Source organism: Neomonachus schauinslandi, chromosome 12, assembly GCF_002201575.2.
Source record: "Neomonachus schauinslandi chromosome 12, ASM220157v2, whole genome shotgun sequence".
In the NCBI taxonomy this organism is placed as follows: domain Eukaryota; kingdom Metazoa; phylum Chordata; class Mammalia; order Carnivora; family Phocidae; genus Neomonachus; species Neomonachus schauinslandi.
The window spans coordinates 89,634,740-89,657,259 of record NC_058414.1 but is presented as its reverse complement, the minus strand read 5'-3'; the positions used below and the strand labels follow the sequence as shown (position 1 = coordinate 89,657,259).

The 22,520-nt window shown below is 41.5% G+C and overlaps 1 protein-coding gene across 1 annotated transcript in view; it reads left to right on the top strand.

Moving 5' to 3' along the window:
• The window catches only part of PTN (pleiotrophin), a 98,554-nt gene that overhangs the window by 67,795 nt on the left and 8,239 nt on the right, over nt 1-22,520 (top strand). Inside the window, exons 2-4 of the mRNA XM_021692934.1 lie at nt 8,755-8,870; nt 9,726-9,899; nt 12,321-12,482. Of these exons, the coding sequence (XP_021548609.1) occupies nt 8,756-8,870; nt 9,726-9,899; nt 12,321-12,482 (451 nt within the window). The 5' untranslated portion in view covers nt 8,755. The remainder of the gene's footprint in view (nt 1-8,754; nt 8,871-9,725; nt 9,900-12,320; nt 12,483-22,520) is intronic.

The following is a 22,520-nucleotide window of genomic DNA, read 5'->3' as shown; positions in this document are numbered from 1 at the left end:
GGAACCTGAGGAAAATCCATTGACTGCTCAGTGACTACAGTTTTTTTAATTCTCTACGTGCTTTGTGCATTACAATTAGAATGTATCTTTTTGTTTTGTTTTTTAAGAAAGGAATAATTGTAAGAGAGAGTCAATTGCTAGTAATGGTAACAAAAGAAAAGTCAAAGGGGCCTTGCCAAGTGATGGTTACTAAATATAATGGTGTAGTGGGCTCATATTTTTCAGTTTTATATGCTTCGGTTTATAGAGTCAGTAATATGCCACTTTTACATTCAGGGTTTGCAAGTGAGCAGAGCCTAAGAATTGGACATGGCACAGTGAGCTCCCAAGATAAAGAGGACAATGTTGCCTTGACAAAGGCTTCGTTGAAGGTGAAATCTCTTATGGCAAACCTTGGGAGGTGATAAGAGTTTGCTAGGTACAGAGATGTGGGAGAGAACTTGGGATGGCAGGAGCAAAGGATCAGTTGACCGAAACAGTGTTTCTGAGTTTAGAGAATTAGAAGTCCTTCCTTCTGGCTAAAGACACATGGATTGGGTGCAGGAGGGAGAGCATAAGTGAAAGGAATTCCTGTGAGAAAGAAAGATTTGCAAATGTTCTAGATATTCTGTCTACACCTTGGCTTTACGGGAGTATAGATCAGAAGGAAGCAAGAAAGGCCACTTCGTGCTAGAAGGTAAATTACAAGATAGTACAGTCAGCTGTGAGGAGGAGAATTGGATTGCCATTTTTGCCCGGTGGAAATTCAGTGGTTTACCTTCTATTCTAGGAAATTCAGTGGTTTACCTTCTATTCTAGGAAATTCAGTGGTTTACCTTCTATTCTAGGAAATTCAGTGGTTTACCTTCTATTCTAGGAAATTCAGTGGTTTACCTTCTATTCTAGGAAATCCCACCGAAAATGCCAATTTGTTGTCCTAATACCGTTAAGGATGAAGGGGAAAGGGGGCTGCAACAGAAGTTAAGAAAGTCTCCTGACAGAAGGCTCTGTGGGTCTGCCATGTGCCAGGTAGTGTGGTGCTAACTTTTCATGCATCCTCTCTCACCTCAAAACATGGTGAGACAGGCTTTATAGCCATGACTCCAGCTAAAGAAAGTAAGTTCCAGAGAAATTAAATGTAGGGCTTCATTACCTAGCCAGAGCTGGGATTCTAACTGAGGGCTGCCTTACTACAAAACCCTTACTTAGTCCTCTGTATCAGATTGCAGCAGACAGATACAAAAAGGATTAAGAGGAAGCTAGAATATTCTAAAACTCTAAAAGTCGATCTCCAGTTGCTTTTGATTATAACAAATGAAAGCAGTGAAGGAATAATACAACTAACCCAAGCCGCTTTTGAACTCATGTGGCTCCAGAAAATAGTTGAATAAGCATGACTTCACATCACTGTCATATTATGAAGGGTAACCAAATCGATTTCCATTGAATACTTGCTTCAGTTTATTGATTTTTTTTTCCTTTCTCATCCCTGAATGTTTTTGTGTATTTAGAGTTGAATTTGAAGTAGAAACCCATTTTCAAGAAACCTACACATCCCTGTAAAGATTAATAAGGGTCATAGGTGAGAAGGCTACGTGGTTTTAGTCAAAATGGGTTTCCTGCTATATTACCAAGTCAGAAAACAGGAGAAAAGAACACTCTAGGATATCATGTTTAAATTAAATAAACAGTGGTCATTATTTTTCTTGGGAAAGGTAAACATTTCTTAAAACAATGATTTGGTTTGTTTTATTTTTTGAAATATGAGATATTCATACAGATTATATGCTGGTAAGATTTCAGGTTTGACTGGGCTGCTTACTAGTAAGTCACTAGGAGTGAGAAATGGTTGATTGTTGGTCAAACCATAAGTGGACCCAGAAACTGTAGCAGAGTGGAGAGAACAAGATCAGTGAAGAGGATCAGATGGCTAATTATTGAATTCCAGAGGAATTATAAAAGCTTATTAATACTATTCCATCTCAGAAGACAATAATGAGTAGTGAAAATGATAACTAGGGGCCTTGATGCAAAGTATTAGTAAGAGATACCATATTCTTCTGGCTCTTTCTCAGTCATCTATAACCACCCTACCTAACTAGTCCTCTTCGACTCAGTTTATCACGTCACCTTTTTATTTTAGTCATAAAATTTACCACAGTCAGAAATTACCTTATTTACTTGCCTATTTGCTTATGTGTTATCTTCTGACTTTGCCCACTAAGTGTAAGCACCACGGGGTCAATACTCTGGTCCATGTTCCTCAACTCCTTGTCACCACTGCCTAGACCAACCTATGCTATGAAGGATGCAACTCTTACATACACAGAATTTTTGAATAATTGAGTAAGTGGATACACCATTTGTGATACTTCAAGTATTAGTTAATATTAACATAACATTTATAAAGTACTTAAAACAGGTCCTTGCACATAATACAATACATGCTTGTTAACTAAACGAATATCTTCCTGACTAATACGAGCTGACTGATCTCCCTCATTCTAAATTAAAGTCACTTCTGATAAAAGAACATAGACATTTAATTCTATGACTGCAATCATCTAGAACATGATTAACAGTTAATGCTCTGTAACAGAATTTTTTTTTTTAATATTTTATTTATTTGACAGAAAGAGACACAGCGAGAGAGGGAACACAAGCAAGGGGAGGGGAGAGGGAGAAGCAGGCTTCCCGCGGAACAGGGAGCCCGATGCGGGGCTCGATCCCAGGACCCTGGGATCATGACCTGAGCCGAAGGCAGACGCTTAACGACTGAGCCACCGGCACCCCTGTAACAGAATTTCTGACCATCAGTGGTTTTGTTTGCTTTATGGGGAACCTAAAGGAAATTAAATCTTTGGCCTTAACTGAATCCCTGTCTTTGGTTTACCTTTAAGAAAGAGAAATGCAGAATAGTTGTCCTTCCCTTATACTTCATGACATTTTGTAGTTCTTATCAGAATATAGTGAACCATAATTGGCTATTTGACAGTATAAACTTTATTGGAGTGCAAGCTTCGTGAGAACAACCAAAAACTTATCACTGGTCATTGTTGTATCCTGAGAATATAGCTCAATGGCTGGCATAAGGTAGGTGTCCCAAAAATGTTTAATGAAATAATGTGCTAATGTGGGGAGGAAGGAGGTATCAGGATATTTTTGGAATCTTCTTGAATCCTCACATAAATACAGACGGGGTAGCTTTACATATAACAAAACTACAACCTAAGGACAAGGTTTAAAGCAACACTCAGGATAGATTTTTTATTTATTATTATTTCTCACAGCTCTGGAGGCTGCAAGTCCAAGATCAGGGTGCCAGGATCACTGGGTTCTGGGTCACAGACTGCCAGCTTTTCATTGTAACCTCACACAGAGAGTAGAGACAGGAAGAAAACTCTCCCAGGACTCTTATAAGGGCACAGATCCCATTCTACCCTCATGACCTCATTGGATCCTTATTCCCTCCCAAAGGCCCCACCTCCCTAGTACCATGCGGATGAGGAGCGGTAGGGCTTCAACATACGAGTTTTGGGGGGATGCAAATATTCAGTCCATACTAGTCCACCAGTAATCACTGAGTAGTACCCATTGCTGTTACCATCACAAAAGAGCCAAACATAAATATTATGCAGCTCCTGGTGAAACAGCAAAGTGCCACTTACAGTCTCGCCAAACGGGTAACACCTGAGTCCGATTAAGCCTCTGCATCCAGCTGCCAATTTGCAGCTGAACAAAGGAATGTTGAAATTCACCGTGAAATTGCAATCATCAAAATCCAGAATGTGGGATACTGCTGATTAAATGGCCTGGTTCTTGTAAAAAGTGAAAAGCAAGAAAAGGGAACAAAAGGGCCTGGAGGATAATCCTATGTAATAAAAGCAATTTAAAAGACATCAGTTTTTAAAATTAGATGTGTCTAAGGAAGCTCACTCGAATCAAAGCCTCAAGAAGTGCAAAGAAGTAATTACTGCCTATTAGTATTGGAGGTACAGGGCAATAATGGGGGTGGGGAACATGGTAAAGCCTTTGGTATGAGTGGAAAATTAATTTATCTTATAATTCACTAAGTTATATGTTTGCTTTGTGTGGTTTTCTATACCTCGTGTTTTATTTTACAATAAAAAGGTAAAAAACTATTTCCCAGGAGTTTGGGCAAATAGATCACAAAAAGCCTAGAAAGGCCTAGTGATGTGTAATACATGGTACAGAAACATTACACATCACTCACTGATGACTCTGAGTATGTAACTATGTATACACTGATTACCTATGACTCTGCTTTAGATTCTGGCTGTGGTCTCAAGCCCAACTTCTTCAGTAAATTTCATATCCCCTGGCTTAGACAAAGGATGGAGAAATCAGTTGAGCATGCATATTAATTCCTCTGTTTGATATCATGTTTTGGTGATATTTTTCACTAGCAAAAGGTTTACTGAGCAGCTACTATGGGCTGGGGCCCTGGCCTAGGTATTTAAAACAGGAAGAGGGGATTGGAATGGTTTTTCCAACCAGAGGGCATAAAGTACAGTTGCAAAGTGAGATTTGTTTCCCCCCATTTCATACAAATTTAATTGCGCTGACATGTTCCCTAATTCTCAACATGGAACCTCTTGACTTCCATGAACTTCAGAAAAATACTGGGGTTAAAGGGCCTTGAGTTTATTTTAACCTAAGAAGTCAAAGGGCAGACTGAATTTATGCCCTGATAATGCTGAACAAGTCTTTAGTTGACAATCAAATCATCCCTCTCTCTCTTTTTCTGTTTCATTGTTTTGTGTTTTGCTTTTGAATAATATTAGATAGTTCAAAGCATGATGCCTGTTATTTCTCAGTAAAAAGCAATATTATCGTTTTGTAATACAAATATTGAATCGGTATGCTGGACACCTAAAACTCATATAATGCTATATGTCAATATACCTCAATTTAAAAAACTGAAGAGAAGTATTTCCTTGTAGTAAGTAAGATGAGTGTTAAGGATGAATTAACTTTATTCAGCAACTAATAATACATTTCTTCATATTCTGGATTGGCTGTATGTCTACATCTTCATTTTCACAGCAAGCCTCTCAAGTAGTTGTTATAATCACTCCCACTTTGCAGATGTCAAAACAGAAGTGCCAATGGTTGTGATTTGCCTGAGGACATCCCCCAAATTAGGTGGTGGAGCTGAAGTTTGAGCCAAGGCTTCTGTCTCAGGGTCCCACGTTTGTCCTTCCGAACAGATCGCTAAGGGGCCAATTCGATTCCAGCATCCTTGTCTTGTGTTTACCCAGAGGCTGATTGCCTTTTAAAATTCTAGATCCTATTAAAATGCCAAAGGAAGGGGAGCTCTCTTTTTCCTTCTCCTCAGCTTTTTCTCCAGGGAAGGGACGAGGATTTAGTAAACTAATGCTTTTCCATTGAGTTAGTTTCTTTAACTTTAATTTCCTTTAATCTCTGAGCTTTAGACTTATTAGTGATTGAGATGAACTCAACAGGAATTTCCAGACACCACGATCCATCTATGGCAGTTTTCCAGTTGACCGTTCAACCCGATGAAATTCGATCTGTCAGGGCAAGCAAAACGAAGAATGGCAGTAAGAGGAGGTGAAGATAAGGAAATGATTCAGAAGAACAGCCGATTTAGCAAGTCGTCTTCTTCCCCTGTTTTATTTCCTTCAGTGCAAAAAATTAGTCATGATCAAGGTCCTTGCCTCTGTTCATCTAGCACGCCCCTGGAGAGCGGACAGGGTTAAACTATTTACAGAGAGAACTTCTGCCTTTAGTTGATGCTGAGGACAAATAAACAATCAGCTATGCAAATACCACAAGCAGGGGAACTGTTAGCTACACAAGTACTAATTACTCAAGTATTTACTACAGCAACAGAGGCATCAGCGTGCTAATTGGGCATTGTTGGGGAACACTTGAATTTGGGGATAATTTTAATCCTCCCTTTCCTAAAACCCCTTACTCTCTTAAATAATCTTTGTTCGTTTTCACCAGCCAGAAAAATCGAAGCTATCAAAATATAGGCTCAAGCAGGATAGCAAGCAAAGCGGGAGGAACGGGAGAAGGAGGTGAGAAGGAGAAAGATATACTCCAACTCAACCCCATTGATGATGGCGCATGGTACACAGGCGACTTTCTGTGCACGGGGACTAGGGTGCATTTTTCCTTAGTGCATCTACAGCTGAAATGCACCGTTCATCCACTTCTTCAGGCTCTGAATTGTTCTGAATTAATATCAGAAGCAGAGAGGGCACGTTTCCATTCTAACTCTCCAACTTTCATCCACTTCCTCTCTCTCCTTTCTTCCTGTCAGCTCCCACTATGGGTAAGATAATCCCATGACTCAAAACAAGTGTATCCTTAGGACATTCTGGTCTGGGTGAGGTTTTTTTTTTCCCTTGAAATTATAAGTGAATTTAACTTGAGTAAGAGAAGCTTTTTGAAAATAAATATAAAAGTAAGAACTTAGCAATGTAAAACTAGAAATGCTGAGGTTAAAATTAGCCAGTGACAGCACCTTTCTATTAATAACTGTGCCTGCCTAGATGGCCAAGGTTCTTCAGAGGCGCTCCAAGGGCATTACAAGGATCAGCCCATTGTGTGGTCAGAAAGTTCACTCATGAGCTGTGCTTTCTCAGTGGGAACTTCTGATTTCTCAAAGGACTCTAAATCACAATGTAAATGCTTCAGGTGTTCATAGGTAATTGTTAAATGCAAAGGCAAATTCTAAGTTGGAAAGAAATACATTAAAAGTTTTGAATTTAAGAGTTAATTTACCCTTTAAGAAAACTCAAATGAGGGCGCCTGGAAGGCTCAGCCAGTTGAGCATCTGACTCTTGGTTTTGGCTCAGGTCATGATCTCATGGGTCCTGAGATTGAGCCCCGCATTGGGCTCTGCGCTCAGCAGGGAGTCTGCTTGAAGATTCTCTTCCTCTGCCCCTCCCCCCACTTGCACGCTTGTATGCAGACTCTCAGTCTCTCAAATAAATAAATCCTTAAAAAAAGAAAACTCAGGGGCGCCTGGGTGGCTCAGTTGGTTGAGCGACTGCCTTCGGCTCAGGTCATGATCCTGGAGTCCCGGGATCGAGTCCCGCGTCGGGCTCCCTGCTCGGTGGGGAGTCTGCTTCTCCCTCTGACCCTCCCCCCTCTCATGTACTCACGCTCTCTCTCATTCTCTCTCTCTCAAATAAATAAATAAAATCTTTAAAAAAAAAAAAAAAAAAAAAAAGAAAACTCAAATGAAAACTCTCTGCCTCTAAAGTGGTTAGTCACTGAGAGTAGGTTTTCAGACAGCCTTTGGAGAAAACAACAGAAGACCTCCACTTTGATTCACTTCACCCCTAATAATTTTACGTGATGTTCAAATATATGAGAATGTATAGCAGTATAGAGGCACCAGGGTGGTCAACTCTAAGAAGTCTTGCCAGCCAGGAAGTCTAGACTGGCTCCTCATATCATTCATGCCCAAGGAAAGGCACGGGAAAAGTCTCAGAATCAACAGGAACGTTTCTGTGTGACCATCAGTGAGGTACAGTTACAAAAATTTAGCATTAGGAGGATTAACAAAGCATCCGTATTAGTTTTTAGAAAGTGATGGAGATGGTGAGTAGCTAGTTAGGACTTAAGAATCAGTGAAAGGACCAAATGACCAAAATATTCATTTTAATTAGTAAACGAAATAGGCTTCATTTATACCATGGAATCCAAAGTCATCAATTGAAAAATAATAAAATAAAGAATGGCACTCCCATGACATAGAAAGGGAGACAAATTTACTGACAAGGATGTCACTTCATAGATGATTTTGAACAAGAGAAATTATAGAACAGAATGTGTGTGTGTGTGCGTGTGTGTGTGAGAGAGAGAGAGAGGTTTTATTGTGAGAGGTTTTATTCACACTCAAGGGAATGTAAAGTCACTCTTCTAGAAAAAAAAAAAAATCCTCAGAGCTAATGACCATGGGTAACCATGTTGACAGTTAGTTGTCATGAGCGACTTCAAGTTCCAAGGGAGTCTTTCTAATGTTATTCTGGGATTTTTGATTCATATCAAATGTGAAGAATTTCAAATTATGAGTGAGTGTAATCTCTTTATTATATCCTAGAATTGAGAAGATTTTTAGATTTTATGTGAGCATACACATGTATTTGATATAAATCAAAGTGTGCCAGTTCAACTTCTGTCTTGTACTTCCCTCTTTGGTGGACCAGTGAATAATGGAACAGTGATGATAAAATAATCATGATCATGGGAAACAAAGAGATGTTGGTTATTATGACACATCTAAAGATAAAGGCAAACCATACACTGGCACAGATCATCTATTAACTGTGTCCATTCAAATTATCCATGTGGACTACAACACCAAGGTTGTTGCTAGGAAGTGTCAGGAGTTACAGAGATGACCATAGTTCCTGACATTACCATGTGTCCTCATCAGCAAGATCAACTGCAGGAGTCCATTCAAAACATGCCATGAAAATTCTTTTGGTTCCATAATTCTTGAGTCATACTTAGCAAGTGATTGTGTGTGAAGTTCTTAAATGGAGAACTGTTGTATTTTTGTTCAGTGAATACCTGACTAATTGCAGAAGAACACTTACTTCAGCGGCTGTTGGAGAGAAAAGAAAGAATTCTGCCCAAGAGCACTGATAGAAATCTTCCGAAAATCTATTTCAGAAATGGAAAATGGCGCCCTTCATTAAGGAGTTCCACCAGCCTTCCTCTCCGACTTAGGTTGACACCACCTTCTTCTGTTTCTCTGTTTATTCCCAGAATGCAGTCCCAACAGTACGTGCAGCCGCGTCGAAAATTTGCAGCTGCCTTCCTGGCATTCATTTTCATCTTGGCAGCTGTGGACACTGCTGAAGCAGGGAAGAAAGAGAAGCCAGGTAAGCTGTAGGGTTATGAAGGCAAGACTGTTCACGGATTAGTGTCCATCTAATCCAAACTGCCTGATTTTTGTCCTCCCTCCCTCCCTCCCTCTCTCCCTCCCTCTCTCCTTTCCTTTGTTCCTTCCTTAGAAGAACCTAAGTGACATCCCCCTGATCCCCCCCACCATAAGTCCTAAGATCTAGATGATGATGATTAACATAATGATCATATTAGTAGCTACTATGTACAGAACACTGATGAGCAAGCAGGTGTTTTACTTATGTTGCGTCTCTTCCTCAAAAAAGAGTCCTGCAGGGAGATTTTGTTTTGTCTCATATTAACAAAGGGGGAAACTGAAGCTCGGAGCGATACAGCGCTTTTCTATGTCACTCCCGTGTCATAAATAGTAGGCTGTGGAGCTGGGAGTCTGTTTATGTCTGTGATCCACCACATTTAGCTTATGTTATTCCATCTCCAAGACAGAGAAAGGAACATTGACTTGCAATGAAATGCTAATCTGACAACCATTACTTCTAAAAGAACGTTGCCTTATTTTTCATGTTTCACTGTTTTTGAACATCTTTAACAGAAGTGTTTGCTTCTAAAAGGGGATGTCATTAGATCCCTTATACAGTCCCTAGCACGTACAGTTAAATTAATATGAGTTCTGTCTCCTTCAGTTTTCCTTCTCCCTTCTCTTGATCATTCACCGACTCAGTCATTTGGCTAACGTGTCAAGGTGCTACGATTCACTGGACAGTGAAGACAGAGGTCAAAAGCACAGACCCCACAATTACGGTGCCCTGGCGTGAACTTTGTTATAGGAATCAGGGTTTCCCAGAGGTTGACTGTGGTTCCTTTCTTCTTTCCAGAAAAAAAAGTGAAGAAGTCTGACTGTGGGGAATGGCAGTGGAGTGTGTGCGTGCCCACCAGTGGGGACTGTGGCCTGGGCACCCGGGAGGGCACCCGGACCGGAGCCGAGTGTAAGCAAACCATGAAGACCCAGAGATGTAAGATCCCCTGCAACTGGAAAAAGCAATTTGGAGGTAAGTCCCACCACTACTGTCCTGTTAATTTAATCTTCCACTCTGGGATAATGCTTGCATTCTTCCACCAGTTACCTTTTTGAGCTTGACTACCATTTATTTTAAATAAGTTGATTTTTATCAGATCGCAAATAACCAGGTATCTTGCCTTACCCCCCAGGTTTTTCAACTTTGGTGCTACTGCCATTTGGGGCCATGTAGTTTTTTGTTGGGGAGAGCAATGTAGGATATTGCTCTGTGCACTGTAGGATAGTTAGCAGCATCTCTGGCTTCTCTCCACTGGTTTCTAGTAGCACTCCCCATCTCCACCAACTGTGACAACTAAAAATGTCTCCAGATATTGCCAGATGATCCCTGGGGTCAAAATAGTCTTAGATCGAGAACCACTGTCGTACCCTTCGGGACATAATATACCCTTGGATCCCTCCTAAGTGTGCATTGATCTATCTTCTCTCCTCTCTCTCCTTCTAGTTCTCATTCCTTTTTTCTTCCTTCCCCCTTCTCTTATTTATTCTCCTTCTCCAGACGTCTTTATGGGACTTTCAGGCCCCCCCCCCCCCCTTTTGATCTTTCCCCACCATCCACACTGGTAAATAGATTTACTTATCAAATCCAGCAAGGCTGCTTATAGTCACTTTTCATAGACTTTTCTCTTGCTGACTATTGTCATTCTCCTGCTGGCCTCCTCTGACTGTCTGGGAAGGAGTCCTTCAACACTTCCACTTTGAAACCCACTATTGAACACCCAGATTACCTGTTTCTTCCACGTTCCAGACTTTTTGTCTTTCTTGGCCGTGGTGGTACTCAATGCCCCAAATGTTCTTATTCTTGGCAGAAATGTATTCTGACCTATAAGCCAGTAAACAAGGACAATGAATATACACACTGTATCTTTTTCATTCTCTATAACCTTTGGGGTACTTTTTATGAATGGTAGAGCTTATAGATTATGAATCTATAAGCATATGGTGAAATTCAGATACATTTGGTCTTAAATTATATATGGGTTCCCTAAAGACTCACCTACCAAAAGTTTTTAAAAGTGTGTCTTAAAGAATGAATGCCTAGAATATATAAAGAACTCTCAAAAATAAGAATCCAATTAGGAAGTGTGTGAAAGACATGGACGAATATTTTACCATAGATGAGATATAGGTGACAAATAAACACTCGAAAAGACGTTGACCATCTGTTCCCTGTTAGGGAAATGGAAATAAAAACCAGTGAGTTGTCACTGTATACCACATACCTATCAGAAGGGCTATAATGACAATACCAAATGCTAGAGAGGAGGTAGAGAAATTAGATCATTCATACCTTGCTGATGGAAATGTAAAATGGTACAGCCACATTAAAAAGGAGTATGGCAGGTTTTTTTTTTTTTTTAATAAGAATAAACATCTGTTTACCATACAATACAGTGGTTTCATTCTTGGCCATTTATCCTAGAGAAACGAAAACTTACATTCCTCTAAAAATTTGTACACGAATAGCAGATAGCAGCTTTACTTGTAACAGCCAAGAGCTGGAAACAACCCAGGTATCCCTCAACTGGTGATCCATACCTACCATGGAATACGACTCAACAATAAAGAGGAACTGATTGTTGAAACACACAAGTGGATGGACCTTCAGGAAATTATGCTGAGTGAAAAAAAAGCTAATCTCTAAAGGTTATATACTGTATGCATGATTCCATTTATATAACATTCTTTTTTTTTTTTTAAGATTTTATTTATTTGACAGAGAAGAGACACAGCAAGAGAGGGAACACAAGCAGGGGGAGTGGGAGAGGGAGAAACAGGCTTCCCACTGAGCAGAGAGCCCAATATGGGGCTCGATCCCAGAACCCTGGGATCATGACCTGAGCGGAAGGCAGATGCTTAATGACTGAGCCACCCAGGCGCCCCTATATAATATTCTTAAAATGACAAAAATTATAGAGATGGAAAAGAGATGAGTGATGACCAGGGCTCAAGCAGATGGGAAGGGAGGAAGGTGCCTCGGCTAAGGCTATGACAGGATTAACCCAAAGGACTGTTGTGTTGGAGCTCTTTTGCACATTAATGGTGTCGGTGTTCACTCTTATCTACAGACCTGACGCCGCCGCACAGAACTGAATGCGCATGCGCACGCATAAACACAAATGAGTGCGTTGGAAATTGGCAGAACCTGAATCACTTCTGTGGGATGTATCCCTGTTCATTTCCTGCTTGTGCTCAGGAACTCTGGTTATGCAAGATAATCACAATTGAGGGGAAATAGGGTGAAGGATATAGGGATCTCTCCATATTATTTCTTCCAACTGCATGGGACTCTACAAAGATCTCACTACAAAAAGGTAAAAACAGAAGTGTGTCTACCTTTATGGCACTACTAGAGGAATTCAAAGATTTCTGTTTGGTCCTACCCTGCCTTTAGCGGAGTGCAAATACCAGTTCCAGGCTTGGGGAGAATGCGACCTGAATACCGCCTTGAAGACCAGAACTGGAAGTCTGAAGCGAGCCCTCCACAACGCCGACTGCCAGAAGACAGTCACCATCTCCAAGCCCTGTGGCAAGCTGACTAAGCCCAAACCTCAAGGTAGGTTCCTGTCATTATACCACAGTTTTCAGGTGCAAATGTTGATGGACTCACGCAGGATCTTCAGATGTGGAAACTCGAATTTTCTGGAAGGAAATCTTAGGTGAATTACCTTAAGAAAGGGATTGAACAAGCCCTGTATGTTGAGCATCACACCAGTGCTTTTAAGCAGGCAATTGATGAGTTCAAATTAGAGTCCTCTGCACAGATGGGGCATGGGGGTGGGGATTGGAACAGTCTCCTCACACAAATAAACAACTTAGCAGAACAGGCCAATTAAGACAGTTGTTGTATGGTGACTGTATATTCCAAGCCCTAAACTGGGACTGCATCCTGACAAGTAGGAACAAATTTATGAAGATCATGAGGCAGAAAATCTAAAATCAGGTCTCTCCTAGATTATCCAACAAACATAGTTTTCATGAAGTCAGCTACATTATTTTACATTTTTCCTTTCTCCACTGCATAAATTGATAGGTCCTATATTTCTTCTGCTTCTTTCAGCCTTTATATATATATATATATTGTTGTTGTTGTTGTTAGCTTTTTTACCAACTACATTCATCATGGAATTTTCAAATTATGTAGAGCTGTCTTTCTGTTCATTCCCAGAAAGTTACACTCTGCTCTCCTGCCAGAGAAAGGGAACCAAAAACAAATAGCATGGCTGTGGTTTCATAGAAATAGGATCCCAGCTGAGGCAAGACAAGGAGGTCTTACACTCTTATTTCATGGGTGTTATGGGCTGAATGGTGTTAAACCACCACCCCCCCACCAATTCAAATGTTGATGTTCTAACCCTTAGTACCTCAGAATGTGACTGTGTTTGGAGATAAGGCTTTTAAAGAGGTCACTAAAGTGAAATGAAGTAGTATGAGTGGGTCCCAGGCCAATCTGGCATATAAAGAAAGGAGATTAGGACCCAGATACATGCAGGGGGAAGACCATATGAACACATAGCGAGAAGATGGTCATCGACAAGCCAACAGGACCCACCTCAGAATAAATGAACCCTGCTGACGGTTGATCTTAGATTTCTGGCCTCTAGAACTCTGAGAAAGTAAATTCCTGCTGTTGAAGCGATCTGCTCTGTGGTATGGGGCATGGCAGCTCTTGCAAATAAATACGGGACTGGAAAATCCATACTGTCCAGATTAAATATAAGGAGAAACTCAGGAAAAAAAAATGAACATGAAGCCTACAGTAAATGAAAATAGGGAAAAAAATACCTCCAGAAATCAGAAGGATAGGCTGGCTTGCTGCTGATAGTCAGAAAGGACTCATTTCACAGACGAAGCTCTTTAGTCTCTGATGGAGTTGTCCATGGACATGGTTGCCCCCAACGGTAGGGTGGCCAGATGCAGGCTAGACCTGCAGATGGCACATCGAGGATTCAGGCTGCCCTTTTCAGATCACGGAAATCTGCTGGTTGCAGTGTGTATTTGGAAGGCATGAAGTGGGGTCAGTATATGAATGTATGGGCCAACTTTATAAGTATTACTTGTCTGAAGACAACTATACAGATCTAATGAAAATTAGCGGCCATATCCCTCCAGTGAGACATTTCCAAAACTGGAAGAACTCAGAGATACACAGTTTTCAAATTAATTTATTTTTCAGCCAGTCAGAGAACCAAAATATTCAGCATAAATAGAGCATGGAAAAGAAAAGGAATTGAAGAAGTCCCCATGCTCTACCACAGTGGTTCTCAACCTGGGCTGCAAATTAGAATTTCCTGTGAGAACTTCTAAAAATCCCAGTACCCAGGCATAATCCAGACCAACTGTCTCAGCCTCCGTAGCTTTGAAAATTAAGATGTTCCTTAAAAGATTTCAGTATCAGCCAGAATCAAGAATTGCTGTGCTAGTATGAAACTCAGACCGCACACACATACACGCATGCATGCGGGCATACACGTGTACACAGTCTGTTCTGCTTCTCTCCAGTGGGTGAGAGAAACTGCAGTCTAATGAAGGAGGAGGAAAAAATAAGAGAGGGATTAGGCGGTGGGTGGTGGTAGGGCTAGATGGATACGGAAAGTGTTGAAAAGTTTGGAATAAATAGGACAAAGTGGGGACATGATTCAGAAGGAGCCTTCAGGGTATTTGGTGAAGACATTAAGTGAGGACTTCTTTTGACCTGGTCCAGCAGATAGTTGACTTTTTACATTTTCTCATCTGGTAATATGTAATGAAGGTTATAAGTTTGGTCAGGCTTTCACCTTGAAAAATGGTGGTAAAAATATTTCAAGTGGGTAAACATTCTGTCATTTGTTTCTGTATCAGAAATTACGGTATATAATTAATTGAAAATGGGATTAGCCGGAGTGAGTTCTGTATTTCGCAGCACTAGGTAAAGCCCAACACCATGTGCAAAGGTGACTTCCAAATGGAAGACACTTTCTAGAGCATGATTTCTTCTTTTTTAGAAGTTTTAATTCCAGTGACATACAGAGTATAATACAGGGGTTTAGGAATTCTGTATATTCCTCAGGACTCATCACGACAAGTGTACTCTTATTCCCCTTTACCTATTTCCCCCATCCCCGCCTCACCTCCCTCTGGTAACCAGTTTGTTTTCTATAGTCAAGAGTTTGTTTCTTGGTTTGCCTCTTCTTTTTCCCTTTGTTTGTTTTGTTTCTTAAATTGCACATATGAGTGAAATCATATGGTATTTGTCTTTCTCTGACTTATTTTGCTTAGCATTGTACTCTAGATCCATGTACATCATTGTAAATGGCAAGATTTCATTCTTTTTAATGGCTGAATAATATTCTGTTGTGTATCTGTACCATATCTTCTTCATCCACTCATCAATTGGATGGACACTTGTGCCGCTTCCATAATTTGGCTATCATAAATCAGGTTGCAGTAAACATAGGGGTATATATATCCTTTTGAATTAGTGTTTTTGTATTTTTTGGGTAAATACCCAGTAGTGCAATTACTGAATCTTAGGGTAGCTCTAGTTTTAACTTTTTGAGGAACCTCCATACTGTTTTCCAGAGTGGCCACACCAGTTTGCATTCCCACCAACAGTGCACGAATGTTCCTTTTTCTCCACATCGTCACCAACACTTGTTGTTTCTTGTGTTTCTGATTTTAGCCATTCTGACAGGTGTGAGGTGATAATCTCATTGTGGTTTTGATTTGCATTTCCGGATGGTGAGTGATGTTGCCCATCTTTTCATGTGTCTGTTGGCCATCTGGATGTCTTCTTTGGAGAACTGTCTGTTCATGTCTTCTCATTTTTTACGGATTATTTGGGTTTTTGGCATTCAGTTGTAGAAGTTCTTTATATATTTTGGATACTAACCCTTCATTGGATATGTCATTTGCAAATATCTTCTGCCATTCAGTAAGTTGTCTTAATTTCATTGATTCCCTTGTGTGCAGAATCTTTTTATCTTGATGTTGTCCTAATAGTTTATTTTCACTTTTGTTTCCTTTGCCTTAGGATACATATCTAGAAAAATGTTGTTATGACTGATGTCAGAGAAATTACTGCCTGTGCTCTCTCAAATATTATTTCTAAAACTGTTCTGGAAGACATCTACCAGAGTGTAAGTTTCAGGAGGACAGGGACCTGACCTGTGCTGTTCTCTACTGTATCCCTTTTGCTTGGAACAAGGAGTAGCACATAGTAGGTGCTGAATGTGTATAAAAAATAAATGCTAAAAGAAAAAAGGTTTCACACATTAAATTTATCATAGGCTGGTGGAAGCTGCAGTAAAGAAGTCATTTAAGTAATATTTTCATACAGTTACACAATTATAAATTATTTTTTCCCTTTCTTCAGGAAAGAATAACTCATCAGGTCTTCCTGCTACTTTAACTCAGGAAAGAGGGAGGTAGGGAACCCACTAATTTTGAGTCAGGCACTATGATATGATAGGCACTCCTCATTTCAGCTTTAAAGCAACTCTGTGCACTAAATTGTATTTATCTTACTTTGTATTTGAGAAAGCACAGGCCCAGAGAGGGTAAGCAACTTGTCTAACGTTTCACAGCTTGTAAGTGGTGATTCAGAGTCAGACTGACAGCAAAGACCCGCTGCCATTTCTGTTGTATCATGCTGCGTCTGGGTATTATACACCCATGAAGCTTTGGCCATGTTAGATAAGTCTCGATGTCTAGAATCATTAAATAGTAGAGCTTCTGGGGACCTTGCTTGTCATCTGATGTAACCCTGATGGAATAGATGAGGACAGAGAACATCAGTGATTCATCTAAATCCATCCTGTTGTTTAGGAGCAGAATCAGTTCTGGGCTTTCTTGTCTTTCAGTGCCATTTTCTGCCTTCTTAACCCAGTCCCTGAGCTCATAGCCAGAAAGTACCTTTTCGCCTTCCATCATCATCCTTCTCATCAAACACAGCATCAGGTTCTGGTCTTTTGTCTTTTTTTTTTTTTTTTTTTACATGTTTGTTTTATACATCTTTTTGGTTTGATTTCTGTCCTCTTTTGTTTTGGAAAATGGTAATGGCTTAATATGCAAATGACATAACGTTTGGTGTGGAAAAGATGCTCTTTAAATTTTAGAATGGAGGGCGCCTGGGTGGCTCAGTTGGTTAAGCGACTGCCTTCGGCTCAGGTCATGATCCTGGAGTCCCTGGATCGAGTCCCGCATCGGGCTCCCTGCTCGGCAGGGAGTCTACTTCTCCCTCTGGCCCTCCCCCCTCTCATGTGCTCTCTCTCATTCTCTCTCAAATAAATAAATAAAATCTTTAAAAAATAATAATAATAAATAAATTTTAGAATGGAACATTAAGATGCCTGGTTAGGCTGCGACTACCCAGCATTAAATTGAGAAAAGTCAGGAGAATATCATTGTGACTTGATTCCTAATAAGGCCAAAAGTTTAAAAGTCTTGCTTGGGGGTGAGAGGGCACTTAATATCCAGAGTTGGCACCTGAACTCTGGGAGATTACTAACTATCCCCCCCTGCTTTAGTTAAAAATCGCCTTAAAACTCACCACACTCCAGTCCATTGGATAGAAATGATTCTTCCTGTTGCGGAAGCTCCACACTCTAGCCTTGGTACAATTTCAGTGACACTAGATATCAAGTTGGAAACTCTTACCTGAAGATTCTCCTGTGTTGAAACTCCACTTAATCTGAGAAGAGGTTTTAGTATTATATGCCCAGAGAAGAGAGAATATTGATATTCTTATGTAAACATAAGAATTGAAAGGTGCATAACTAGAATATAGCTTTCCTAGGGATGGGGGATCGCTCTGGAGAGGTCAGCGATTGAAAGATTGTAACTGGAATTTGCTTCATTGCTGCCAGAATCTACCAGGGATAAATTGGCGAGCAGTTGCATTGGACACTGGAGATTTTTATTTTTTCAGGAAAAGAGATTGAGAGTATGAATTACAATTGTTAATTAAGCAAATCCTGTATCTGTCCAGGTTGTTAGTTGCAGCAAGGTCTACTCTAGCTAGCTAAGCAGAAAGGGGTTATTCAGGGGTATTATATAGCTCACAGAATCTCCAGAAGGGCCAGAGGATTTGAGTTGGGTCCAGCAGGATTGCAGCAGAAGGCAATAGATCCAAGAGAAATGTCTAATCATGCCAAACGTGACTGATGGAGCAGAAGCCCTGCTGCTAAAATTACCCACAGTTCAGCACATATGCTAAGAATTGAACACCATACCTGTTCCCTTGAAACTAGATACTTTTGCCTCCCTTCTTGCCAAAATACCCAATTTCCCCAAATTTGGCGCTTTTTGTCCTGGTTGCTGACTTCTACCTCTAAGACTCAAAGTGTGCCTGCTTGCTGGAAACTAGGGCACCTATAAAATCCTGCTGCAAGGGACTCTGGGAAATGCATCTTTAACTTTCAAAACTCTCCCTATAAATATGAGAGGAGCAGGCGAGTGGGTCTTGAATTGGTATTTAGTGAGCAATCGGCCAGGAAGTGTGCAGGAATGTTGGAATGTATTGAAGTCCTCATCAGACCTAACCCTTACTCCTTTTGCCTAGATGAGGCATTGATGATATTTCTTGGAAAAGACGTTGCCAAGAGTAATCTCATATCGGGACAATTCCTCCACTGTAGAGTGAGTTAGGTCTCTCCTTGTTGGAACCACAGGTAGTTTTTTGTTGTTTTTTTGTTGTTGTTGTTGAGTCATTATGGTCTTTTCAGTTTGGGGGGAAAAAAAAGTGGGGATAATTGAGCTGTGGACAAGTGAAGAAAGTGGGAACCATGGCCAGTCTATGCCAAAAGTGCTGCATAAACGATCAGAGCACAGAACCCTTCAGAGGGCAAAGAACGGGTCTCTAAGCCGCAGTGTCTCTCAGTGGTCCCCTTGGAGGATGGGCTCACTACAGAATGAGAAGACGGCCAAGCTAAGAGGAACTGGCAACATGGCCCACCCGTGGGAGAGCCGTGGCCTTCCAGGCAGTCCCGTCTGAGTGAGCAGGTGCAGAACAGTGGAGCAGGCTTCTGGGAGTTACCACTGGAGTGCAGAGTCTAAGCTGAGGCTGAATCAGGGCTCGTGCAGAAGGCTTTGTACGAGCTGAGATTTTCCTAGGGACTACAGAAGATGTGGCCTAATGATTATCTTAGAACATTCTAGAATCTTGTTATTGTTGAAATAGAAATTATCAGTCATTATTATTTAAACAAGATACATAAATAAGGGGTATTGTGAGGGGTGGTGCCTTTTTTTGGGGGGGATACTGACAGGCGAGCATGGCATTTGTGTCAGCCTCCAGGTTTGCCCTGGGACAGGGCGAGGTGGGAGCAACGGAATGCGTGTCTGTGCTACAGGTGGGCCAGGGAACCGTGTTAATGGTCTCACTATTAACTGTCACCAGAGCCTTGTTACATTTCCCCTGCTCCTGAGAACCCCAATTCCTTTTACTTCTTCCCAGCTATTTCTCAAAGCTTTACCATCTTGCTGCTCTTTTTTTTTTTTTTGGACAGTTGCCTAGCCCTCTCTTAGGTTTGACAATTCATCCTTAAAGATCAAAAGAACAGCAACTGTTTCAATGCAGGACTCAGCTGTGTGCAGGACATAGCACTTGGCAGCTGATTATAAATGAGAAAGGGGGTCAGTAAAGTGATTACTCCCAGCATTCTCAATTCTCCCCTGCTCAAGAGATTTTTTTGTTGTTGTTGCTTCTTTTAAAGATAAAAGAAGTTCCCAACATTTCTTTCCAGACTCTGGGCTCTGCCATCCCTTAGCAATGAATGTGCCACTACTCTGCGGATGCATTTTGCTAGGCTGAGAGACTCTCCACTGTGTTGAGGGAGGTGGAAGGGAGCCTGGACCGGCTCCCTTCTTCCTGAGACCCCGACAGGGTTGGTGGTTGCTGCCCTTGCATCTGACCAGAAAGAGAAGCCTGGGGAACCTTGCGGGAATTTTGTCCTTCTTGATCAGAGGGAAACCCTTGCTCAGTTTGGTCTTAAGGTTTGATTTCGTTTTCATTCTGCTGTGGAAATGTCTTTCAACATCTGTAATGTATTTCCCATTCTTGATACTGTAGTTGAAGTGAGAAGATCTAGTTCTGCCCCTTTCTTATTAGCATAACAGTTTTGTCTTCTGTAAACTAAAATCTACAATGAATACCTCATTATTGTCAAGATGGAGTGAATATGTAACGAAGCTTGATAAATGTGCGGTATTCTTAAAACTATTTCCTTCCTTCCAAATGAAAATCTTGAGGTGGGTGTTGCCCTCTGTACCTTTTTAGGCAAAAGAACTTATGGCCATTACAACAGTAGTAATTACAGTTAATATTTATTGAGAGACTTGTATGTTTGGAGGATATTTTAGCATATTGAGGAAACACTGTGTCATTGAATAATCACAAAAACTCTGTGAAATAGTTACCATCATCATTCCTAATTTTACATATGAGGACATTGAGTCTGAGAAGTTAGACGCTTAGCGTGAGGTTGTACAGCTAATACAAATGCATACAGGTATTCAGTTTTTTTTTTTTTTAAAGATTTTATTTATTTATTTATTTGAGAGAGAGAGAGAGAGAGCACATGGGGGGGGGGAGGGTCAGAGGGAGAAGCAGACTCCCTGCTGAGCAGGGAGCCCGATGCGAGACTCGATCCCAGGACTCCAGGATCATGACCTGAGCCGAAGGCAGTCGCTTAACCAACTGAGCCACCCAGGCGCCCCATACAGGTATTCAGTTTCTTATCGAAGAAAGAATGAATTTCAGACTCAGCCCTAAACTCCCTCTTCTGTCCTGGCTTCCCATCAGCAATAGAATCAGACCTTGGCTCTAAGCACGCCATGCTCCGGCATCACCTGACTGGCTTCTTGCCTGATCCTTGCCCCAGCCACGCCACAGTGGAGTGGGCAGTATGTCAGGTGCTGGTGATATGAAGCAGGTTTCCTTCCCTCTTACTGCTATGTTCTAGTGGGGGTGGTGGGTAGATAATAGTGACAGAGACCATTAGGAACTAAAAGGATTACTCCATATTGGAGTAAGTGGTCTTACAAACTGAAGAGCCAAGTGTTCGAGTGGCTGGGGGCGGGGAGGGCGGCTGAGTTAGAGAAACCAGGGAAAGCCTCTCTGAGAGTAAGTTTAGAACTTGGTCTTGAATATAGAGCAGGGGCTAGCCATACTAGTTTCTAAATGAAACAAGGACAAGTTCAAAGTCCTGGAGGCCAAACAGACTTTGTTTTGTTCAAGGACTAGAAAAGAGATCAGGGTTAAAACTTGCAAGGCTTCCCTTCCCAAGCGTTAGGTTGCTGCCTTTTGGCAGGCCTGGCTGTTCTGATAAGACACTCATTCGTTCCTCTGTAGTGAGTGTGTCTTTGCCTCTCAGCCCCGAACCTCTTGAGGGCAGGAGTCACAGCTTGTTCACCTTTGTAGTCCCTAGTCCATGAGAGGAATTCAATGAATAGCACTGATTTGAATGAATGAATCAGTCAGTCAATCATTGAAGCATCTGACCCAGTTGTCCTGGGCGGGCTCACTAGAGCATATCATTCATTCACTGGCTCCGAACCGACAGAGCAATCACTGTTGGGGCACCGTTTGCTCACCTGGAAGAAGAGTCACCTGGGTGTTTTACTCCCATCCTTATGAGAGGATTTTGAGTCCTCATAGCTGGGACAGATGTGAGAACTAGGGACTATAAATATTTGTCGGGTTTACTTCACTCTGGGTGTCTGGTTGCATCTCCCTTGGTAAAGTCCACGCTCAGAGGCTCACGAGCTGTGCACACACGCGACAGCTATAGAATCAGAGTATGAAGGGAGGCTGCGAAATAGAAGAGTGGTCACACGAATGAGTTCCTGGGTTGAGGGACCTTCTTTCTTTGCCCCCCTGCAGCTTTTGCATTTCTCCCTTCTGACTTCTTCTGGACTGAAAACGTGTGCCTTGCATTTTAAGTTGTAGCGCTCATCATGAGCATTTCTGAGCAACTTCAAAGTCGTTTCCGCTGAGGATTTATGATGTGACTGCTGTCACACTCAGTTGTTAGCGTGCATTGTCTCAATCCTCACAGGAGCTCCAAGGAGTTTCGTTCCCATTTTGCAAACAGGACATGAAGGTTGCAATGTGCAGAAAGTCACCAAGCCAGAGAGGGGTCAGGTTTGAACTTGAACTCTGAACAGTCCTTTTCCAGAGTTCTATCATACCAATGCTTCCCAAACTGAGTGCTCCGTATGGCATCTCTTTGGATATTCTGAAAGAAATTAAGAATTTTGGATTGTATTTGTACAGTAATCCTAAAACACATGTTCGGGGTCATTGATGATTGAGTTGTGTTAGATCATTTTTGGCTCAAGCCTTTGTGTACTAAGCGCTCCAAAGCAAATAATAACCTTTAGTGCTACATTTCTCAAGCTGGGGTCCTTTAAAGGGGCTACACTCCTGTAGAGGAAGAGCGGTGCAGTGCAGCCTGCTACCCAGCGGCCTCCCAGGCCGGGCCCTGAGCTGGATTCAGGATTGCTGCCGTGGTGCGGTGAGGGTCACAGCGACTCTGGTGCTTCACAAGGATCTGAGGCCCTGCTGTCCTGGGAACCAGGGGAGACGCTTCGCGTACTCTCAGGGACTCCAGCC